The sequence below is a fragment of the Theobroma cacao genome, chromosome 8 (assembly GCF_053813885.1).
Source record: "Theobroma cacao isolate CCN51 chromosome 8, ASM5381388v1, whole genome shotgun sequence".
NCBI classification, from domain to species: Eukaryota; Viridiplantae; Streptophyta; class Magnoliopsida; order Malvales; family Malvaceae; genus Theobroma; species Theobroma cacao.
The window spans coordinates 9,508,655-9,532,057 of record NC_142646.1 but is presented as its reverse complement, the minus strand read 5'-3'; the positions used below and the strand labels follow the sequence as shown (position 1 = coordinate 9,532,057).

The 23,403-nt window shown below is 34.7% G+C and overlaps 2 protein-coding genes, 1 long non-coding RNA gene and 1 pseudogene across 6 annotated transcripts; 3 read left to right on the top strand and 1 right to left on the bottom strand.

The window, feature by feature from the left end:
- Positions 1-6,099: 6,099 nt before the first annotated feature.
- On the top strand, positions 6,100-7,573 carry LOC18592571 (U-box domain-containing protein 29 pseudogene; annotated as a pseudogene). The gene has a single exon (XR_016027889.1). The product of XR_016027889.1 is annotated as a U-box domain-containing protein 29 pseudogene (transcript).
- Positions 7,574-8,877: 1,304 nt separating this feature from the next.
- Positions 8,878-11,721, bottom strand: MFL1 (Mitochondrial substrate carrier family protein). 3 transcript variants are annotated; one of them, XR_016027887.1, is made up of 3 exons: positions 10,390-11,721; positions 9,602-9,667; positions 8,878-9,476 (listed from the first exon to the last, which is right to left on the bottom strand). XR_016027887.1 is itself a non-coding variant. In XM_088808983.1 (2 exons), exon 1 carries the CDS (start codon positions 11,662-11,664, stop codon positions 10,396-10,398), a length of 1,269 nt encoding a protein of 422 aa, XP_088665109.1. In that variant the 5' UTR covers positions 11,665-11,721; the 3' UTR covers positions 8,878-9,667; positions 10,390-10,395. The 3 variants fall into 3 exon arrangements, 1 of the variants encoding a protein (XP_088665109.1); XR_016027888.1 differs by having other exon boundaries at positions 8,878-9,099; XM_088808983.1 differs by having other exon boundaries at positions 8,878-9,667.
- A 2,789-nt stretch (positions 11,722-14,510) lies between these two features.
- Positions 14,511-16,734, top strand: LOC18592569 (Concanavalin A-like lectin protein kinase family protein). Its single transcript, XM_007019378.3, has one exon. It carries the CDS (start codon positions 14,511-14,513, stop codon positions 16,578-16,580), a length of 2,070 nt encoding a protein of 689 aa, XP_007019440.3. The 3' UTR covers positions 16,581-16,734.
- A 4,189-nt stretch (positions 16,735-20,923) lies between these two features.
- Positions 20,924-22,780, top strand: LOC148761170 (uncharacterized). The gene is made up of 3 exons (XR_016027816.1): positions 20,924-21,061; positions 21,707-21,791; positions 22,660-22,780. It is a non-coding gene; the product is annotated as an uncharacterized LOC148761170 (long non-coding RNA).
- Positions 22,781-23,403: the final 623 nt, after the last annotated feature.

The window sequence follows — 23,403 nt, the reverse complement described above, 5'->3', positions numbered from 1 at the left end:
AAGAGAACCCACCAATTATATATAATCCCATCTTCATCTACATTACCATGCCATCATCTCAATTCTTCCTTGTTGTATATATGGAACTTGAAGGAGAAATGGGAAACAACTTTCATGCTATAATATGCTACCATCTCTTTGTTTGTTGAATTCCTATGGAGATCTTCTCGAACTTTGTAACCCGATGTCATTGTGCTTCTTTGACGGACCAGAAGGTGGGATTGGCATTGCTTTAGGTAAGGCACCAAAGAAGCTACGGGGTGAATTCCGATGAGACTTTGGGTTCACCTTGAACATATGAGAATTTCTTGATGAACCATGAGCTTGACCAAACAAAAATATGAAGACCAAGATCAACAGCCATAGCACTATAACCAGACGTTTTCTGCCCATTTAATCAGTTTCAGTTTAAAAAAAAAAAAAAGAAGGAAATCCCAGAGAGACAGAAAGAGAAAGAGAGAAAGAGAGAGAAAGATAGGGGTTGTTAAGCTGAATAGTTGAATGAGGGAGATTCAGTTGTTCACTGTCTGGCACAAAATACAAAAGATTATGTCCCAGAGGAAATATATATAAATGAAAGAGGTTTGGTATGTTGGTTTTGTGTGGGGGGGGGGGGGGGGGGGGGGGGGGAGGTGGCTTGTGTAAGAAGAATATGATATGTTGTGAACGCAGAAACATGAGATGGGATAGGAGTAAATGCTACTGGCGCTGGGGTCAGGTCCTCTGGTTTTCAGCTGTTCATGACTACTGCTACTACTACTAACGATTAATTAATCAAACTTGTCAGTACAGTAGGGTTCTTGTAGAAACAAAGGGTTTATTGTTTTAAAGAGGGCTTCAAGTTTGAACGGGTCCTTAGGGAATTTGTTTTAAGGAAAAAGTGTTGATAGTGCATAAAGTGCCAAAAGGTTATGCAAAGAAGAATTAGAAAAATGGAAGCAAATGGGAAGATTTGGAGAAAAAGAAGGAATTGTGTAGTTTGGTTAGGTGAATAAGTGGGACCATATCAAATTTAATGGCCGACTGGGGTACTTGAACTGTTAAACAAAGTCCCACAACATGGAAACTTGTCCCTTGGCTCTCTGCAACTAGACCGTAGTAGGAGTTTTGATTACTACAGCCTCTCACTCGATTTCTCTTTTGCTCTTTCCGCACAAAACAAAGACACCCAAACCACCCTCCCTCCCAATTCCATTCCTATAATAGAAGTATTAAATGACTGTCCTTCCCTTTGGAACAAACTTTTTAGCATAATAAAAAACTCTCTGTCGTTTTTGCCCTTCATATATCTTCTAAGCAACACTATCCTCGTTATTCCCTTCTATATTTCTTCAAGTGTATCTATTCAATTTCTTGTAGTATTCCAGTATTTTTTAAGCTTACTTTTGACACAGAGGGATAGACAGGGTACTAGCTAGGACACCTTAGGGCAATGAAAAGTGGGGGCGCAATAAATGAAAGGGCATGCCAAAATGGCCAACCCCAACCCCTTGAGGTTATAAATATTAAATAAGGGAGGGCAGTTTAACAAATGTTAATGGGCCCTGATGTCATGTACCCAAGTGAATCAAATGACCCCAACTGCCGTTTCAGCACTGTTAGCAGATTCAAACTGGGAGACAGACTGATGGATTGATGGATTTTTCATGATCTTTGAACAAGACTCTAGCTTTTTACTAACTTTAATTTGGAGAAAGGAAAGGAAGCTATAAATGTTTCATGTGAACCTGTCTCTGATTAAAACAAAAATAATTACTACTACCAGTAGCCTAGCAGTGATCGTTAAAGACAGTGAAAACATTTTAGAGGTAGGGAAAAATCTTCCTATGGGTTGTCTTTGTTTTCTACACATGGCCATGTGAGCCCCCGACTCTAATCAATCAGTCATTGGGCGCTTGGATTTCCTTTCTCTCTCTGTCTCTCGTAATGAAGATCCCCTTCATTTTGGGTAAATATATATAGTTGTCTAATTACACCAATGTTGAATTCAAAACTGTACTTACAGAGATAAGTGCTCCAATGCCACAAGAAGGTGGTCATAAATGTGATGCAATTCCACAAGGAGGAGGTCATAAATGTGATAGCCAACTATTCAACCTGAAACCTTTTTGCTGTTATATTGTCAAAGAAAAATGAGTTTACGCGCCTTCTGAATATAAATATATTTATGGGGACACAGCATTTACTGCATGCAAACTATGGAAAGCCTCAGCCATTATTTTTGGTTAGCCAAAAAAGGTTAGAATCAAATGTCAAGTTGTACACATGAATTGAAAAATTGGCACCCTGAAAACTGCTACAACATTTGGAAATCAAAATGTTCGAATCATCAAACATTACATCATGCAATTTGGGCATAGAAAAAATAAATATTAAGGCTCAAGAAGAGAATTCTAATGAACCATAAAGTTTTTATTTGAAGTTTTTACCAACTCCAACTAGTTCATGGCGTGTACACTTACCTTCACTGACCTGGACAATGCTTGGGTCAGTCTTCTAACTTAATTGGGGCCGCAGCCTAATACTAAATAATTTGGGCCGCCTTAGGTCTAATCTCAAATCTTGAAGTTTCACCTTGGTCTAGGTCCACAACAATGCTGCTGGAAAAAGAGTTTGTAGGGACTTATGAGGAAGAAGAGGAGATCAAGATTAAGTCATCAAATAGGTATGTACATATCAAACAGATTAATGCTCTGAATCAACAAACCACTTTTTCTTCCACCAAAAGAAGAAGAAAAACGAAAAACAAAAAAAACCAAAGCCATTTTAGGGAGCCAGATCGGCATGTTTAGTTTTCTGAGCACCAACTTACATGAGGCTGGTTTGGGAGTCCCCTTTTCAAAAGTTGACCCGCCCACCACCAAAATAGAGAAAGCACTAATCGTTGTGTTGTGTTGGGATGTTCATGTTTTTTGGATGGACGTTATTAGGACCGGTGTTTGATGTTAGGATGATAAGCGACCTCACCTAGTAGTAAGAAAATAAATTATGAAATTAATAAAAGTAAAATCGTTGAGGATTTATAGGAGCAATTATTGCCATTCAAAAAAATAAAATAAAATGCTTTTATTTTTTTAAATTTTGATCGAATTTACATCAAAATTCATTAATTTTTAAAATTGACACTCTACCTAAAAGTACAAACATTGTTAATAAAAATTATAAAAAAATAAAACATCTTATTTGTTATTTTTTTTTTTTAAAAAAGGTAGCACTGATCGGTGCTCCCAACTCCCCAAGGGAGGGGAGCATCCGACTCTCAAAGGGGAGCACCGGTGCTTCCAATCGAGGCTCTCCAAATGGGGAGTATTTTTTTAATTAATAAAAAATAATAAAATTATGTAATAGTAATTAAAAAAATTAATTAAAGATAAAATTATTTTATAATTTTTTCATGTTAACAAATTGATAAAAATATTAATGGTTGGACTTATGTGCCCAACAAAAAATATTTTTTGAGACAGATTAATTATTTCAAAAATTAATAGATTTTTATGTAATTTTGATTAAAATTTAAAAAATAAAGATATTTTACTAAAAAAAAAATAGTAGCAATTATTTATACGGAGTAAAGGTGGAAAGCGGGACGACAAGTTCACGGAGCCATTGCATGCCTTAAAATCAGGGGAGAGCTGCCATGCCATGCCCTACGTTTGAAACCCACAGTTAGGTTTACCAACTAAAGTATGCACCATCGTCCGGTGGTTAGCCATGGTTGATTTATTTCAATTTTCAGCCCATCTCATTTCCAGTCAACTAAGCGTCGGCAACACTAACGCAATGACTTCCAGGTCATTCTTTTTGACTCAGTCTATGATAAAAAAAAAAAAGAAAAAAAAAAAACTCACTACTTCTGCGGCCAGAAGGGGCAGGAGTAGCCGGCTCGGAGTCGGTGACCATTGACCTGGTGCCGTGTCCAATCCAACTCATTGAGAGTGAAGACCGTGATTTATTTAGAAATAGTCCATGGAACAGTCGCATTTAATTATTTATGTGGGATTAGTCAAAATGATAAAAAGACATAACGAGGGAAATTCAATTCAAACCAGGCTGGAAGGGTTCCAGTCCAGAATTAAAAATTGTGTGAGAGAGTGAGCGAATGCCCATATGGACCTAAAATACGTGGTTAGGTTCCGTCTAAACTAAAGTCAAGGAGCCACCCCCCACCCCCCTGTCCCTACCTCATTATCTTCCTGAGTCTTAACCTTGTACGCTTTTTCTCGCTCTGTTGCATTAGATTTAAAGCTCTCAAAGCACGCATCAAACACGCGTTTTTTCCTTGCTGCTGGTAGTAAATGGAATGCAGGATATTGCCTCATTAGTTTGTGATCTTTTCATAATGTCTTTTTTTTTTTAATTTTTAATTTTTAATTCAAAAAAATTTAATTTTTTTATTTGGCCATCTTTAAATTTGTTTTAAATTTATTGACACCTTTTCTGTTATTAAAATATGAATGCAAATATGAACTAAATTTTCCACGTAACGCTTAAGCGCATATACACGATAAATTTTGTCACTTAATGTTTCTTTTTGCTGTTATTGGTATTAAATAGTATATTAGTAGATTATTTATTCATTTCATAATGTTTATTTTTATTTGTAATTTAAAATACTTAATATTTTTATTTGTGATAATTTGAATTCATTTTAAATTTATCAATTTATTAACACGTTAGAATTTAGATCAAATATTCCATTTGATCATACGGGTCATAAATTTTGTTCATTTTATAATAATTTATTGGCAAATGAAATGAATTTGAAACAAATTCAAGATTAAGTTATCTTCAAAAACTAATAAAAATAAATTGTCACGAAAGGATTCATATTAATGACACAATTATTGGAAAGTATATATATTTCGTAGAAAAAGTCATGTATCCCATGGCTTGGACACATTCATGTATGAGACAGGGAAAATGTAACTGACCTACTTGTAACAATTTAGTAATGGAAATAGCAGCTCACATAAACAAAGCTGTTGGGTTTGTTTTTTTAAATAGAAGGAAGGGGATTCGAAATGAACTTTTTCTTTTTCTCTAATGGAATGGCCCTTTAAATGTATGTTTCAATTAGGTTTCTCTATCTTTCCAGGGAGCACGTGTGGCAGACTTAAAAAGCCCTCCACGTGACTGATGACTCCATTTCCATTTAGCAGATTAGGGTAGTCTGAAAACTTGACACTAATCGCAACTTGTGAAAAGAGTCCAGTCAACCTTGTTTACCAGCTGTGTTGGAACTTGTTGTCTTCGAGTCAAGCACGTCGTTTCTCCATTAACAGGAGTTTCAAGATTGATGTGAATTTCACAAAGAATTCCGATTTAAACTCTATTTTTAAACTACTGTAAACGCTGATTAAATTAGTAATCTAATTTTGATCACCTTCATGAAGTAGCAATTTTCTTTTGAAGAGATAGCATTCGAGTTCATAAGCTTGAGATGATTAAATCTCTAGGAGTTGAAGGCTGAAAGTCCATAATTATTTATATAGAATGATGTTTGAGTATTTTAAATACACTTGTTAAAGATTGCAATTAATTAATTTACATAGGGTAAGAAATATACCTTTTGGTTGTATAAGAATTTTCAATTGAATGGAATCGAAATTGGGTGATTAAAATGCTGATTTAGTTGTGTAAACTGGCTTTATGAATATATGCTTAGTATCTTAAACCTAGATCACATTTTAATTCAAAAGTTACCGCTTACTATGAGAATATATTGAATTAATAAATCACTAATGCAATTCTGCGTTCAGACTTCATACCTTGGATTCTTTCTAGTGCTAGTACTTTGGTTTTGGACTACGCGGACGGAGAGAAGCAAGCGGCCAAAAAGTCTTCCTTTTGCCCCTATTTACACGTTTACATCAAGTCCCACTCATTTCCAGTAGTACACACCTACATAAATTTTATAAAAAATAATCATAATAATAATTCTAAGTTAGAATGGCAAGTCAAAAAAACCAATAAACAAAGTCAAAAAGAGACACTCGCATTTGACCAACGACCCCCCCCCAAAATCACACGTTCAAAACGACGTCACGTCACCTACTCTTTGACTCTTTCGCTCCCCATAAAAACCTTCCCCTCTTCTCCCTTTGCCTCGGCAATTCAATCCTCTCTTACGGAGCCAAGAAGAAACAACTTTCTTATTTTTTTTCTTTCTCAAATATAAATCAGAAGAGCCAAAAAATAAAAAAAAATGGTGAAGGAGGAACTGTACATAACCGTGCCGAGTGTTTTCCGGTGTCCAATCTCACTGGACGTAATGAAGTCTCCGGTTAGCCTCTGTACGGGCGTTACTTACGACCGTTCCAGCATCCAGCACTGGCTAGAATCCGGTCACGACACTTGTCCCGCCACCATGCAGGTTCTTCCATCCAAGGATTTCGTTCCTAACCTCACTCTCCATCGTCTAATTAACCTCTGGGTTCAATCCTCCACTCTCCGGCCAGGCTCTGACTCTCCGCGGCTGCTTGTAGCGAAGTCTCCGGCGATCTCGGAGGTTCGAGCTAAGCTTTTGATGGAGAAGATCGAGAGCGAGAGTTGCGTCGATTCTTTGACTAAGGTTGCCGAATTCGTAAGCTGTTCTGAGGAAAACCGGAGATTTATAGTGAGATTCGGCGATTCCAGTGAGATAATTGCCAGCGTTTTGAGAAGGAAATGTGTGGAAATCAAAGCTTTGGAAATGGCGGTTAGGATTTTGGATTTGATTTTGAGCGAAAACGGAGTCAAAGAACGGTTAAACAAATTAATCCTCGAAAGCAATCAGGAAAACAATTTCCTGTCTTCAATCGTTTTAATTCTCCAAAACGGAAGCCTCAACTCGAAGACCGAATCAATCCGAGTTCTGGACTCAATCGCACTCGACTCAGAATCCAAGCGCAGGATCGCCGACTCACAAAACCTTATATCCGTCCTTGTCCATCTCCTCAAGAGCAACGACAATGAACCCCTAAACGACGCTGTTGTCTCCTTTTTAACCAACGTTTCAATAACCCGTTCCATAAAATCCCAGCTCATCCAGAATGGCGCCGTTGAGATCCTATCAAACTCCCTAACCGAAAAGTCCTTGAAGATGTTAGCAATACTTTGCGCTTGCCCGGAAGGTAGGTCAGCAATAAGTTCGGATCCGAAATGTGCGGCGGGGATAGTGGAGAGGTTGTTGAAGGTGTCGAAAACGGCGACGGAGGACGCAGTATTGGTGTTGTGGAGCGTATGTTGCTTGAGGAAAGATGAGAAGGTGAAGGAAGAGGTGGTGAAAGGGAATGGAGTGACTAAGATTTTGGTGGTCATGCAAAGAGAAGGGGAAGGGAATGTGAGGATGATGTGTAGGGATTTGGTTAAGGCTCTAAGGGCTGGATGTAAAGATTGGACTTTGGGAAGCTACGAAACCAGGACTACTCACATTAGGCCTTGTTGAGAATTTATTTATTTTTTTGGACATAACATACACAGGAGAAAGAAAATCCAGAGATTTTTGAATTTGGTTAGGGATGTAATTAGTTAGTTTTTACTGTATTTTTGTTATATAGATTTTTAAAGGAAATACACAATTTATTTGGTAGGATGCCATTCTGGCAAATGCTTTGATTCCAGTTCTGCCATATTTGCAATTACTTGGGAAAATATGAGAAATTCATTGGAAACTATTAATGTCTCTGGTTCATTGATCCTTTATGTTTTTGTTAATTCTGGGTTTAATTACGAGAACAATTGATGCTTAATTTATTGCCAGGTTTTCAGGATTATTGAACAAACATTTTTATTAGATTTGTTGTTTTCCACCGGCGAACTAGGAATAAGAGGACTTTCCCAGGGCAATTCTGATCCTATGAACACCTTTTTTTTGAAGAGCAGACAAAAGGAATTCATTACAATAAGGGAGCAGGAAATCCCTTTGTGAGAACACAGGCCATAGAACATGAACTCAAAACTCAAAACTCTGAAGAAATGATTTATCTGATGGTTTTTCCTCCAACAATTGATTTTGCGACTAGTATTAATACAAGCTGAGATAGGATAGGAGGTCTAAGAAATGGTCTGCCATTGGATTAACAAAAGATGAAGGGAGTCAGAAAGTAAAGCTGGGTGCCATCTTTGTGAAGAAATGGAGACTAGCTTACAGCCCTTGGGTTGGGTTTGGGACCTCTAATGGACAATACAGGCTGTTGACCTGGGAAGTGCAACAAGTCAGTGCAATGCACTGCCATATGAAACAAAGAGAGTTAGAGATCCGCTGGTACTTGCCTGCCAACAGGGGAAGGAGCTATGGGTGAATCTTTTCTTACCCGTTCTGTTTTCTCATCTCTGAAACTATTTTTAGCTTGGGATTTTCATTGTAACGTAAGAACTAGTTTGCAATAACTATTGGTGTTATTTCCTTTGTTGACCAAAATACAAAAAAAAAAAAAAAAAGAGGCATGCCCACTCTGTAATTGTGTCCCCCTGCCCTGATTAAAGGTCATTGGATCAATAAATACGTCCCCTGATTTAAAACGGAATATGAAACACAACACCACTCGCGATAGCTGATGCTGATGGGATGATACTGCAACTATCGCCAAGACTAGGATAAAAACTCATTTTTGTTCAAGGCAGGAGCTGGATCATGATTGTATTACCATTGATGTTCAAAAATGTTGTTGGAATGTAGGATTCTGAACAATGTTACTGTTTGCTGCAAAGCAAGATTGTAGCGGTTCCTTGCATGTAGGAAGGATAAGACTTCTGAAATTTTTGGACAATTGTTCCCCGAAATTAAACGGATGAGCGTGTTACTTTCAGAGCCATACGGTACTGTATGATAGAAGAAAAAAAAACATCCCTGAAAATAAGTGAAAATTGTCTCTACAAGAGATTTAGTGCTTGTGGTTTGTGCAATCTCCTCGCATGTTTGCGGAAACTAAACTTTGTGGTGATCAAAACACCACATTAAAAACCAATAACATAAAAAAGGACAAAGACAGGCTCAATGGCTACATCTATTCTTTGGGACTCCGTCCCCACCCAAATCACCGTCTCCATTCCCCTTTTCACCCATTTCATCACTCTTACATCCACCGAAAACCCAAATAACCTATCGTTTGCCTCAACCTGTCTCCACAAAAAGCGAATTTTATATTTCTCAAAAAAAAAAGAAAAAAGGGGGGCATTACATATTGTCTAAGTGAAATCTTGCAAACATGCCTTCCATAACTGTGCTGATGAAAAACAGACCAGCTATGCACATGATACAATATCTGGTTGCTGAATCCTACAGTATACCCTTATATGCTATTGTATTCTTTCAGAGTATCTTCAATCCTACAATAGCAATTTCCTAGCTCAATCATTGCTAACTAAAGCACAAGGCTTGAGGAGTCCCAAATGCTCCAACGAGAACCGAGCACAAACTCATTCATACATGCGTATATGGCTTCTTTCTATATTCTAGAAAGCCACTCAACAACTGGAACCTACTCCGTATGTGACTGAAATAAAGCAGGCTTGAGTCATGTACAGAACAAACTATCTAATAAGCTTATGTTCAGGTCGTGATTCCTCTCCAATCACATATTTGATCACCAATCAAAGAAAAGGTTCAAGCTTAACTTACCTTTATCCAATGAACAGCAAAAGCAAAAGCCATACCATTGTATGAGAAGCTGAACTCATCAGAGACCTAAAAAGCCATTTCTCCCATTTATCATTCAACAATACAGAAAGACATACAAAAAGAATCAAATCCACAGTTTAAAAAGGCATAAAAGTACATGATATCCACCACAGAAGCAAGGTGAATTTGTTTCATGCATGTACCCCCACAAACAGAAACCAACTAGTTGTTTTCTAGCATAGACCAGAAAATTTCACACATGACGGATACAACTTTGAAGTTACAGTTTCCTTTTGATAAAAAGAATCTACATCACAAACAGCATCCTTCACAGAGCACCATGAACCATTGCAAATAGATGCACTAAAAGTATCACATGCCACTAATCTGTAAAAGATTGATCTAAAAGGGCACAACAAGGAATGACCCTAAAAGTACCGTTACTACCTAGTCGACTGGGAGGTCTTAAGACACTTGAAACTATTACTTTAAACCATCCTTCTTCTATAAGTGAAAGCTTCAAACGTTTATGGACTAGTAAAGCTGGTACTCAGTATTAAACCAGAAAAGGTAATATTCAGCATATTGAAATTGAGGTTCTGTGGAACAAGATGGTTCTTCATGCAGAGGTACAATATATTATTAGTTGGAAAAATTGAATCCTTAACCAAGAAATAACCTGTGTATACCAAATGTATGATAGTGTAATGGCAGAAATTAGTCTGTTTGAACTACTGTCAATGGAAACCAATTTAACAAAATAGAGAAAATGCTTATCACCAACATACTGTAAATCAAGCCAGCGCAACATTGATTTTAGACAACTCCTTCTCCTTGTGTTTTAGATACTGATGCAAAATTGTAAGCCTAGCAGTCTCAAATGCAAAATACCCCAAAGCAGAAAAACAAGCACTATGAACAACTCTCGGCCCCATTCCCCTAGTCAAACCAATCCAACCTTCATCCTTCAGAATCTGTTTTAGCGTCGCATTAACCCCACTATACATAGCAGCAACAGCCTTATTCCCATGAACCTGAGTCATCAACCTTGTTTTCACCACATCAAGTGGAGTTGTCAAAGAAGCTGAAATTGCACCAGCCAAAGCACCGCAAAAAACACTCTGAATTGGTTCCAAATTAGTCTGCTTTGTTCTACTCAAAACCGCAGCTTTTAAGTACTCAAAAGAGGAATAACTTAACACCCCGGCAGGCAAATTCCTTAACAAAGTAGCCGAGTAACCGGCATAAAGACCCAAAATCCCATCTTTTTCTAAAATTCTTAACAAGACTTCCCATGATCTTCCTTTAGCACCAGCTTGCATTCTTTGAGTAATCAATTCTTTAGGAACCATTATAGCTGATGAAACAATGTTTCCCATAGCACCAGCAGTTGGAGGAATAAGCAAAGCGGGATAATCCAATTTAGACAAAATGGACTTCCCAAACTCACATGTCCCAAAATAAACAGCTGAAGAAGCCGTTGACCCTACAATAACAGCTGAAACTCCTCTGTAAAATCCTAGAATACCCTTTGTCTGGAAAGTTTTAACTATTGCATCGAAGGTGTTGGCATATATCTCGGAAGCACCCCTGGTCTGCATTTTGGTTTTGATGGTATCGAGTGGGTGAAGGCACACATAAGTAAATGCACCAGCAATTCCACCACCAGCTGCACCAATAAGAGCTCTTTCGAAGACGGATAAGCTTTTCATGAGGGTTTGGACTTTGGGACTGTTTCTGGGAGTGGGTTTTAGCCATTTGGGGAATTTAGGCGGTTCGGGTTGTTGGGGTTCAGTTAAACTGGCAAAAGGGAGAGGAATTTCAAGTTCGGTGGGTTTTGGGGAATTGGGTTTGAGCCATTTTGATTGGGCATCTGCTGAAATGGAGGTTGAGGCAAAGGAGAGATAATTTTGGGAAGGTTTGAGTGGTTTTTGAGGGTTTTGGGTGGATGATGTGAGAGTGGCGAAATGGGTGAAAAGAGAAGTGAAGTCGGTAGCGATTGCCGGATGGTGATTTGGGTCAGGAGAAGGGAGACCCAAAGATGCACAGAGTCTCGCCTCCATCGCCAAAACTTGTGATCTTTTACCTTGTTCTGCAACCTACCAGCCAGGCCGGGGTTTAAGTTATAACCACTCATGGAATGGATGACCAAAACGATGTTGTTTCGTTGATAAGAACACCGACCACGCACGATGTCGTTTAGCTATGTGTTTTCGGCTGGCATCACCATATAATAGAGTTTCCATAACCACAAATTGTTAATTTTGTAGAGAGATTTGTTTGGATGTGAAAGTAACAGGCTGCCATCGTCTGTTTGCTTCCCAGGGAACAAATGGCCATTCAGGGAGGCTAAAACGTTCTAAGCTTGAATTTGGTTGGGCTGGAGACACAGCTTTGGTTAAAATTCAAAAATCCCCTTAAAACACTTCAATTTCAAAAGATATTTTAATTTTTTTAATTTTAAAATAATATTTTTGAGCTTTTCATTGTTAATACCATTAATTAATAATTAAAAAGATTATATTTAATATTACTTTAATATTTTAAGATATATATTAAATTTTATTAAGTATCAAATTGAGACAATCTATTCCATTTATAAATCTTGTTATAATATTAAATATTAAAATAAAATTTATCAAGTTTAAAAAAAAGATAAAAGTAGATTTTTCTTTAGAAAACATTTGTGTCCTAAAATATTTATATTTTATTAAGTGAAAATTCATTCACAGGCTAATAAAAACAAACCTGCCTGCATACAGCAAGAAAAGCCCCCTATTTAGGTCCAGCACATACTGGACAGAGGACAAATTTATACAAAAAGAGTTAAATATAATTGTTTTAACTGTTGATTAATGATGTTAATAGTAAAAGATCAAAAATATCATTTTTAAAAAAGAGAGATTATCGTATCTTTTTGAAGTATTTTGAGATAGTTTTTTAATTTATCTACAGCCTTGATACCAACGAAATAAGACATTTGTCCTTAAACTAGGATGTGGAGTAACAACATAGAAATATTTTAGCTTTCAAATATGCCTAACATTAATCAATCATATTATTCATGAAAATTTAGATATATAACATCAAATTATCAATATCAATTTAGTAAACTATATATATTTTTAATCATTTATTAAATGCAAGTATTTCATTCTTAATTAATAATATTTTATTTAATTAATCATTTGTGAAGTAGTATTATAATATATAATATAGGATTTCAATTTTCTCGAGGCTTGAGGGTTTGTTTAAGGAATGTAGTTGTCCAAAAAAGAATCTTCGAAATGATAAGGACAAAGTTAAGTGAAAGAATTAAGATATCCTTACAAAAAATTTTAAATTAATAAATTTATCTTTCAAATACTTATTTAAATTATCGTTATTATATTTAACAGTAGTTTACTTGAATTCATAATTAAATCATTTTTACACAAAATTAGCATTCTTCTAATAAGATTGGAGTCATTAGACTTAAACTTACATATAATGAGAGTCGAATTAGAACCTAAAGGTTTTAGGACCTTGTATTTACCACTTAGAGAAGGCCTCATTGGCATTGAGAATAATTGATTGAAGGAAAATTAATTTTGCCTAAGTCGTGGCTAGAAAATTAGGAATAATATATTAATAATTTAATTGATAAAGTGTTTTAATCGATGAGAAGATATTGACTTAACTAATCAAGCAATTATTGGTTTGAAGTTATATATACAAATAGAAATTACAATCATAATCAAATAACTCTTAACATGTAAATGACACAACTATTACATATGATATAAGAATTAAAATGAAGTAAACTAAACACTTAACAAGCTAGCATATATATGATTGGATAAAATCCAACATAAAATTATATCAAATGTAAACATAATAAGAGTTGAATTTAAAGCTAAAGGTATTAGGACCTCCTCTTTGTCATTCAGAGGACATAAGTATTGATTCATGTTTTTTTTCCTGTTTTTATTTACATTTACTATTTTTTGAAAAGCAACTTACATTTAGCTTTAGTTGATACTTAAAAGTTAATTATGAATCTCATCATTTATTTATTAAATTTAATGGGTAATTTATTGATTTATACACACACACGCACACATATATATAAACATTCTAGACTAACAATTTATTAAACTTTGCTTTTTTTTTTTCATGAAAATATAATTATTAGGTGTTGATTGAATGAAGATTGAAAATTGTGATCCATAAAGTTGATCGCATTAGTTATATTAATTGCCAAGTGAAGCATAAAATCAAATTTCACTCAATTATTTATTCAATTATAAATTTGTTTTGTTAAAAGATTTTTTTTCATATATATTTGTTATTATTATTTTAACGTATTAATTAAACTCAAGGAAAAATATACAATAAACGCATAGACACAAAAAAGAATAAAAATAAACGTTTCAAGTATAGATTAAATGCTCATCTTGTTGAAACATATATACAATATTCTAATGTATGGAACTAAAGAAATTAAATTAAATTTGATTGTCTAATATAATAATTGTTTATAAAATGTGCAATTTGCATTAAAAACTATTTACAACTATTACTTATTTTTTGCAATATTATTTTTAATACAAAAATTATGATATTTTACGTATTAAATCATTTACGTGTAAAGATTGGATAAAGTATTTAGACGACAAAATGCAATTTATTGGGCTTATAAAATATAATTTGAACTTTGTATTCGTTTTTTCAACTTTTTTTTTTCCAAAACAATGATTAATTCTTTTAATACAAGATGGAGCATCAAACAAGCAAGAAATTTTCTTTTTGTTTCTACTTTATTTCAAGATTTTCACAGTAAAACCTCAGTTGCTCTCAAGAAAACCATCTCTTTCGGAGTAACTATCATCAGGAAGACCATCTTCTTATCTCTGCCACAACGTAGACAATGCAAGTTTCTTGTCTATTTCTCTTCTGGGTCCATCTCTTTTTCCTCTTAAACGTCGCTTTTCCCTCACTTTCTCACCCTCTTTTGACACCAAACAACATCACCCTCTATGGTGACGCTTTCTTTAGAAACAATGGCATTAGTCTCACTCAAGAAACCACCTGCCTGCCTTCTTCTTCTCCGGCTAACATTGGAAGAGCTCTCTACGCCTACCCTATTCGTTTTCTTGATCTCAAAAACAAAACCACTGCATCTTTCTCTTGCCGTTTCTCTTTCTCCATCATCCCAAACCCCCTCTGTCCTTTTGGAGATGGCATCGTTTTCTTGATCACCTCTAATGCTGATTCTTTCAGCTTCTCCAATGGGTACATAGGACTTCCACAACGTGACTTAAACTCTCAAGATTCTTTCTTTGCTGTGGAGTTTGATACGAGTTTTAATCCTTCAGTTGGTGACATCAACGGTAATCACATTGGGGTTGATGTTAACACGGTTGTTTCTTTTGCTTCGGTTGATGTTGTGTCAAAAGGGGTTGATCTTAAAAGTGGGAAAAAGATAACAGCTTGGGTTGAGTATAGGGATTCAGCCAAGTTGATTCAGATATGGGTTAGTTATTCATCAACTAAGCCACCAAGTCCTGTTCTGGTTGCCCAAATTGACCTTTCCACGCAATTCAAGGAATATATGCATGTTGGTTTCTCTGCTTCTAATGGACAAGGTTCTGCAATGCACACTGTTGATCGATGGCGGTTTAAAACATTCAGGACTTACCGGCCTTCTGTGAATCCAATAGATGCGATTGAAGAAGGTTATTGCTTCATGTGCTCTCCAGAGGATTCATCTACCAATAGCCCCCAGATTTATCGTCCTCACAAAAGAAGTTTCAAGATGGGGAACATGGCTGTTGCATTGGGATGCTTAACCATATCTGTTGTCTTTGTAATAGCAATTATTGCTGTGATTTGTTTCTTTGCAGTGAGGAAGAAAAGGGATGTTGGCAGAAGAGGAAAAAGAATACAGACTAGAGTTCAAATGAATAATGTACCAACAAGATTGTCACTTGCGGAGATAAAATCAGCTACAATGGGGTTTCATAGGAACAGAATTGTTGGTGAAGGTGCTTCAGCAGTTGTTTATAAAGGGTCTCTTCCTTCTGCTGGAGCTGTGGCAGTGAAGCGGTTTGATCAGTCCAACAAAGAATGCGGTCGTAATCCTTTTACCACCGAGTTTGCCACGATGATGGGTTGCTTAAAACACAAGAACTTGGTCCAGATTCAAGGGTGGTGCTGTGAGGGATCTGAGTTAATCCTGGTCTATGAGTACTTGCCCAATGGAAGCCTTGACAAACTCCTTCATAAAAACTCGGATTCTGCAACTTTCCTCTCTTGGAGCTTAAGATTAAACATAGTTCTAGGGGTTGCTTCTGCTCTTACATATCTACATGAAGAATGTGCAAGACAGATAATCCACAGAGATGTGAAGACTTGCAACATAATGCTTGATGATGAATTCAATGCCAAGCTTGGAGATTTTGGTTTAGCAGAAGTCTATGAACATAGTTGTGCTTCAAGAGAAGCCACAATACCAGCTGGAACGATAGGATATCTCGCACCTGAGTATGTTTATTGTGGTGTTCCAACTGTGAAAACAGATGTTTACAGCTTCGGTGTGGTTGTGCTAGAGGTGGCTACAGGAAAGAGGCCCGTGGCCGAAGACGGAACTGTGCTTGTTGACTGGGTTTGGGACCTGTGGGTGAGAAGAAAACTAATTGAGGCTGGTGATTGTAGCCTCTCAGGGAGGTACAATGTTTTGGAGATGGAGAGGATGCTCAAGGTGGGACTTTGTTGTGTGCATCCGAACCACGAGAAGAGACCAACAGTGAAGGAAGCTGCTAGGATTTTAAGAGGTGAAGCATCACTTCCGCTTTTACCATCAATGAGACCAACAGTGACAATCAGGTCTAATTTGTTTGCCGATTCTGAAGATATTTTGAACATCGGTGGAGATCACAGTCCTAGTGGTGATGATGCTGGGTGGTTGACACCTAAGAGCCATTTCAGCAAGGCTTAGCTCAGAAAACTACATGAAGGTGTATGAAGGAAACATACAGTGGCTTGTACAGAACACATCTGAAGCTTTAAATTTTGACAGAATTTTTATAGCCTTTTCGTTTTTCTTCCTTTTAGGTCTTGTGAAGTTGTAATGATGTTATATTCTAAGATGTCGTTAGGTTTGCTTGCTTGAGATATTGCCAGTAGATGTGGGGATGTCCCAGGCAAATGATATGGTCTTCTAGTATTTCACATGAAACTGAGAGGATTCTGTTTTATTTTTCAGTGAAGAAGCTATATATAGCCTGCTGGAATGAGACTCATTAGGATTTTCATTTCCTTTATGGTCCACTCTGTTTCACAGACGCATGAGTTGAATATCAAAAACCGAACACAGCCATCTCACTTCCACAGGCATCTGGATGAGCACTTAGAAAGAATCGTATTTGCACACTTCAGAATAAGCTTGAATGTTTTCGTTGTGGAGGCCCTAAAACATGTAGCCTGAAGATCTTTAGTGTTGCTGGTGCAAGTATACTGAATTACGTGTGATGTTGAGAATGCTTAATTCTGGTTATTTATTTACTTTTAGGTTCACTTTGAGGTGTTCTATTTAGCTGGCATCTAGCAGTTGGGGTAGAATGTCCAGAAATAATCAGATTTCAAGTCCTTTTGTACCTACTACATCAACTGCAGCACGATGTACTTCATCATCTGTCGCTGTCATTCTTACTCTCCTAGAATGCAATTATGCAATTTCCGGTGGCAATCTACTCTCCACAAATTTCTACCCTTTATAAGAATTTAAAATAAAAATATTTAATATTTTAATTAAAAATTATAAAAAATTCATATTTTAAATTTTTTATGAAATAAATTTAGAAAATATAAAAGAAAGTATTTAGAGGGAGAAATAAGATGCTATTGAAGTGTGTGTTTACAAATGAAGTGATGAGCCTATTTATAAGCAAATAACTCCTTATCTCGATTGAATTTACAAGACGAAGATAATACTAAGGGATTAGATGGATGAATTAAATCTTAAGATTGATTCAATCTAATTTACATCCAAAACTAGATATAGATAACATAAATGGATATTCAAAAAAATATTCATACACTCCCCATTGAATATCCATTGTATTAAAAATATATCTTGTTAAAACCTTACAAGAAAAAAATTTTATAAGAAAAAAAAATGAGTGAAGAAAAAAGAGTACATAATTCTTTTCAAAAATGCAGTTTTGAAATATTGTCTCATTAAAAATTTTATCAAGATAAACCTAGTGAGAAAAACCTTAATAAAGGAAAAGAGTACAGTGCGTATTTTAGTCTTCTTGATAACTGCATTATAGAGATCTGTAAAATAATGCATTTCAATCTTTTGTATAAACTTTTTGAATATTGCAATAGGAAGGGCTTTAGTAAACAAAAATGTTAGATTGTCACTTGAACGAATTAGTTGAACAATAATATTACCTTTTTCTTCGAGATCATGAGTGAAAGAAGAATTTTGACAATATATGTTTTATCTTATCACTTTTAACGTGTCCTTCCTTTAATTGTGCTATGCAAGTAGTATTATTCTTATATAACATTGTTGAAATTTCCTTCTTGGTTGACAAGCCATACGTTTCTTAAATATGTTGAGTTACAGATCTTAACCAGATACATTCACGACTGGCTTTATGAATTGCTAAAATTTCTACATGGTTAGAAAAAGTAACAACTATAGTTTATTTTATAAAATGCCATGAAATAGTCATACCTTTATATGTGAACAAGTAACCTGTCTAGGAATTGGCTTTGTGCGGATCAAATATATATCCTGTATTTGCATAATCAATTAAATCTAATTTTAATGCATTTGAATAATATAAGCCTATATCTATTGTTCCTCGGAGATATCAAAGTATATGTTTATTTCTATTCCAATATCTTTGAGTTGGAGAAAAATTATATCTTGCTAATAAATTAACAACAAATGATATATCAGGTCATGTATTGCTAGCAAGATACATCAGTACTTCATTTACAATAAGATACAGTACTTCAAGACTAAGAAGTTCTTTATTATCCTCATGAGGTCAGAAAAGGTAGTCTTTTCTCACATTTAATGACCTTACAACCATTGGTAAACTTAACAAATATGCTTTATCCATATAAAATTGTTTTAACACTTTTACGTTATAATTAGATTGATGGACAAAAATTCTATTTGTCAAGTGTTCAATCTAAAGACTCAAACAAAACTTTGTTTTTCCAAAGTCTTTGATCTCAAATTCTTTCTTTAAGTAATCCACGGTTTTTGATAACTCTTCAGGAGTTCCAATAATGTTTAGGTCATCAACATAAACAACAATTATAATAAATTCATATATAAATCCTTTTATAAAATACATGGGCATATATAATTATTTTTATAGTTTTTTTTCAACAAATATTCACTAAAGCGATTATGTCATATGTGTCTAGATTACTTTAATCTATATAAAGATTTATTTAATTTGATCGAATAAATTTCTCAAGAATTCAAATTTTGTGCTTAAGACAACTTAAATCCTTTAGGGATTTTCATATAGATATTGTTATCAAGTGAGCCATATAAATAGGCTATAGCTACATTCATTATACTCATTCAATCTTCTCATATATTGCTAGACTAGTTAATATAGAATTGTAATTGCATCCACCATAGAGATTATATCACTTCATATTTAATACCAAAAATTTGAGTAAAACCTTGTGCGATAAGTCGTGCTTTATATCTTATAATATTAATTTTCTTATTTTATATTCACACAAATACCCATTTATATTTCATTGGTTTAACACTATTCGTTGTACGAACTACAGGTCCAAAAACTTCATGTTTTGCAAATAAATTCAATTCCTCCTTAATTGCGTCTTTCCACATTGGCCAATTATTTCTATGTCTACATTCTTCAATAAATATAAGTTCAAGATCTTTGTTTTTCTTTTATAATATTGAGCACTATATTTTATACAAAATATCGTCAACGTCTATTTACTGGTTCCATATTTTTTCATCATGACATAATTTATTGAGGTCTTTTTATTTTCACTGATTTTATGTACCTGAATTTCTTTTGAAATTTTTATCAATCATGTCAAAGGTATCTTTTAAAGTTTCTACTTCTTTTTTCTGACTATTTTGAATATTTACTCTTTTTCTTTTTTGAGGATTTTATCTTTAGATTCGATTGATCTCCACGCTTAATTTTGGCGTGCCTTGTCTTACAGGGACATTAATGAAATACCCCATACTTTGATATAGTGATAAATAAAGTTGATCGAATGCAAATTAAGGTCAATTAAAATGTTTAAAAGTGATAAAAGACGAAAGGAGTAGTTTAGGATAAAAATATTTCACAAGTGAGAAAATAACAATAAAATAATAATAATTTTATCAGAGGAGAATTTGTGAGATAAAAGGCGATTCAGAAGTCAAGTGAGGCATAATAAGGTATTTCAGGTACCAAGGAGACAAGATAAAATTTTTAAAATATTAATATTTAGCCGGATGTCGAAATCAGTCAAGAAGAAAGATCATATGGTTGATTCAAGTGGGGGAGAAGATGACAAGCTCGACTCTATAAAAATATTTATCATGACATACATGTGATGGATAGTATGTTTGCATGCTAGGAGAGTTCCGAAAAATTTACAAAAGTCGGTATTGTACCTAGAGGTACAATAAAGTTGATTTAAGCCTCGACTAGATCAAATAGAGAATTTACAATGAAATTAAGAATTTTAAAGTCTCAGAATGGTTTAATATGGTGATTCGGAGTTCGAGGATCAATTTGGAGTCAAACCGAAATTTTCGCTATCTAGGGGCAAAATGGTCATTTGCCACTTGGGGACAAAATGGAAATTTTTAGAAAAGATTTTTGGCCCCATTTGACTTATTGGAGTAAGATTTGAAGTTTAGAAGTGAAAAATTTTAATTTCAGTATAATTTGGAGTAAAAGGGTAAAATGATAATTTTGCCATCTGGAATCGAAAATTTAATTTTTGAAAGGATTTTGATCAAATTTAATTATTTGGAGTGTGAAATGAGTATGAGGAGTGCAAATTATGCATTATGGCAAATTTTCAATTTTTGGGGCAAAAATGTAATTTTTGAAAAGTTCGGGGGCAAAAGTGTAATTTTGAAAAATTTGCTCCACCAAAACTTTGGAAAAATCTGGAAATTTCACTTAAGACTTGGATAAGTCAAAGGGAATGCATGGTGGAAAAAGTAGGACAAGTGGATGGCTAGAAAAAAAAATGAATTAATAAAATATTTAAAATATGAATAAAATAATATTATTTCATTAAACAATAAAAAGGCAAAAAAAAAAAAATCAGCCCACCCATTCTTCTTCTTCAACATTCGGCCAAGCAAGAAACAAGAGAGAGAAAGGAGAAAATAAAACCCTAGCCAAGAAATTTAAAGGGAAAATAGGTGGAAATTCAAAAATCAAGTGAAAAAAGGTAACATTTCTTAAATTTGTCTTGTGCTTTACCTTTCCCATGCATTTCCCATCATTTTCCATGGTTGAATCATGTGATTTGAGGATGATTTCAATTCTGGTCATATGGGTTTAGAGAGAGAAAGTTGTTAGATAAATTTGATTTTGAGCTATGTTAGTGTTTAGTGTTAGTGTAGCATGTTTATGAGTAAAACAACAAGAAAAATATTTATCTTCTACATGAATTTCCCTAGGCCGAATCTAGCCAATGGTATGTGAGGATGAGGTTGACTTTATTTTAAGAGAATTGGGTGGAAAAATGATGAATTATGAGGTTGGAAATTAAATGGGAATTTTCGGTGCAATAAATTGAAATTTTTACCCACTAGGGGTAAAAGCGTAATTTATAGTCCGAACTGATAAATTGGACCAAATTCACAGTCATTGAGGTATTGTGGATATAATTAGATAATTGAAATTGAAATGGATGGAATTGGAGTCGAATTGGGGATTTTAGGACTTTACACCGTGTATAGGCGAGTTAGGTCGGACACCGCAATTAAACGATTGTTTAAACATTTCAAATCCTATCTAGTGCATACGCATGGATAAGAGCCTGAAATAATTTATGATAAATTGACACAATTTATTGAATTTTGTGTCATAGATTATGGATAGGTGGTGAGTCAATTGTTTCGGGTAAGAGACTGCACCCGAGGGAGGAAGATAGGAGTATTTCTACTCCTAATATTGTGAGTAAACTTATTATCGTCTTAATTATCTAGAGTAGTTTTATACAACTGTGTGATTTTATGGAAAATGGGTTTAAATGGTAAATTGCTATGTTTTAAGAGAAATTGTAATTTTATAAAATGATTTTATAAATTTTCTAGAAAATCGAATATTGGTTTTGAAAATAGAGTAATTGGAGACTGCTAGTTTGTGTTGTAAATTTATGATTTTGAATTGAATGGCTTATGACAATAAATGAGCATGAATGGCTAAATTGATTTTGGTGTTAGAATTATTTATACTGTGTATTCAGCCTTGAGAGGCTAGGTTGCGATAAATTACCATGTCATGCTAGAATGAATTTTATTGATTGGTGGATTATATATTAATTATTTACTGCAGAGGGGGTTTCGTGGACCAGCCTATTAGAGGGGCACGGTAAACTCCATTATATTATTACCTCGAACGGAGAGGCGCGTAGGGTATCTCCTGGGGTATAGCTTAGGGTTCACTTCACGCCAAACCACCACGTGAAGGGGAACTCAGCCAACGCCAATGAACGGCTGTATTTTCTCAAACTAAAAATATATTTTAAGTGTATACGAAATTTTAACAGCCTTGGCGGACTCGATTGGATGCCCTGCGCAAGGTATCACCGAGTATGAGTTTTGGCATGAGCCAAAGTTTTAAGAAATTCATAAGCCAAGTTGATTACTCGATTTATATGGATTGATTTTATTTGGTTGAAATGAACTGAAAGGTAATGAAATTACAGTATGATGACTTATTTTAATTGTCTCCATTTACTCGGTTTTAGATGCTTTAGATGGTATCTGTTTACTCACTGAGATTATAAAATCTCACCCCTTCTTCCTATACATTTTTCAGGCTCAGGACAGTTTGTAGATAGTCGAGTAAGACGAGAACTAAGCTTGGAACTGCATTATAGAAAGTAAGAGTTCACAGTCTTACATCCTCTTGGTCAATTGGAGCCCACGTGTCATAGCAGATCAAAACTTATATTTTGGTTATCTGTATTTCTATTCATACAATTTTTACTTTACTTTCATGTGCGAAAAATTATTTACGAATATTTCTATAAAAATTTATTTTATGAGAAAATAGAATATTTTATTTATTATTTTTGAATAGTACTAGTTGTCAACAATTTTCTTTCAAATGAACGTTTTAGATACTTAATTATTTTTAAATCATTAAATATATATTTTCTGCTTACCTACTACATTTTTAGCAAGTTTTGAGATTTTTGATGAAAAATTACGAAAATACCCCTGTGAGCCAGAAAATAATATTTTATTGTTCTTATTTAAAAATGACTTATGATTTTTTTGAAATGCGAGATTTAATAACTGTTGCTCACCGGGGAGATGCGGAAGTTGATGCTAAGCTTTGCGAGGTTTCAATCGACATTCGGGGTGAAGAATGTCTGTCGAGGCCTCACGGCGGTTGTCACGGGCCCGATGGGGAGTTCCGGGTCGTGACATTAATGTCAATAGGAGCATTTGTAGCTAGTATATAAGATTTAATTATTCACTTTTGATCAGTAAATATATTTGACAACTGATTTACTAAATTTTGCAAAAGAATTATCTTTTAAACTTCAAATCTATA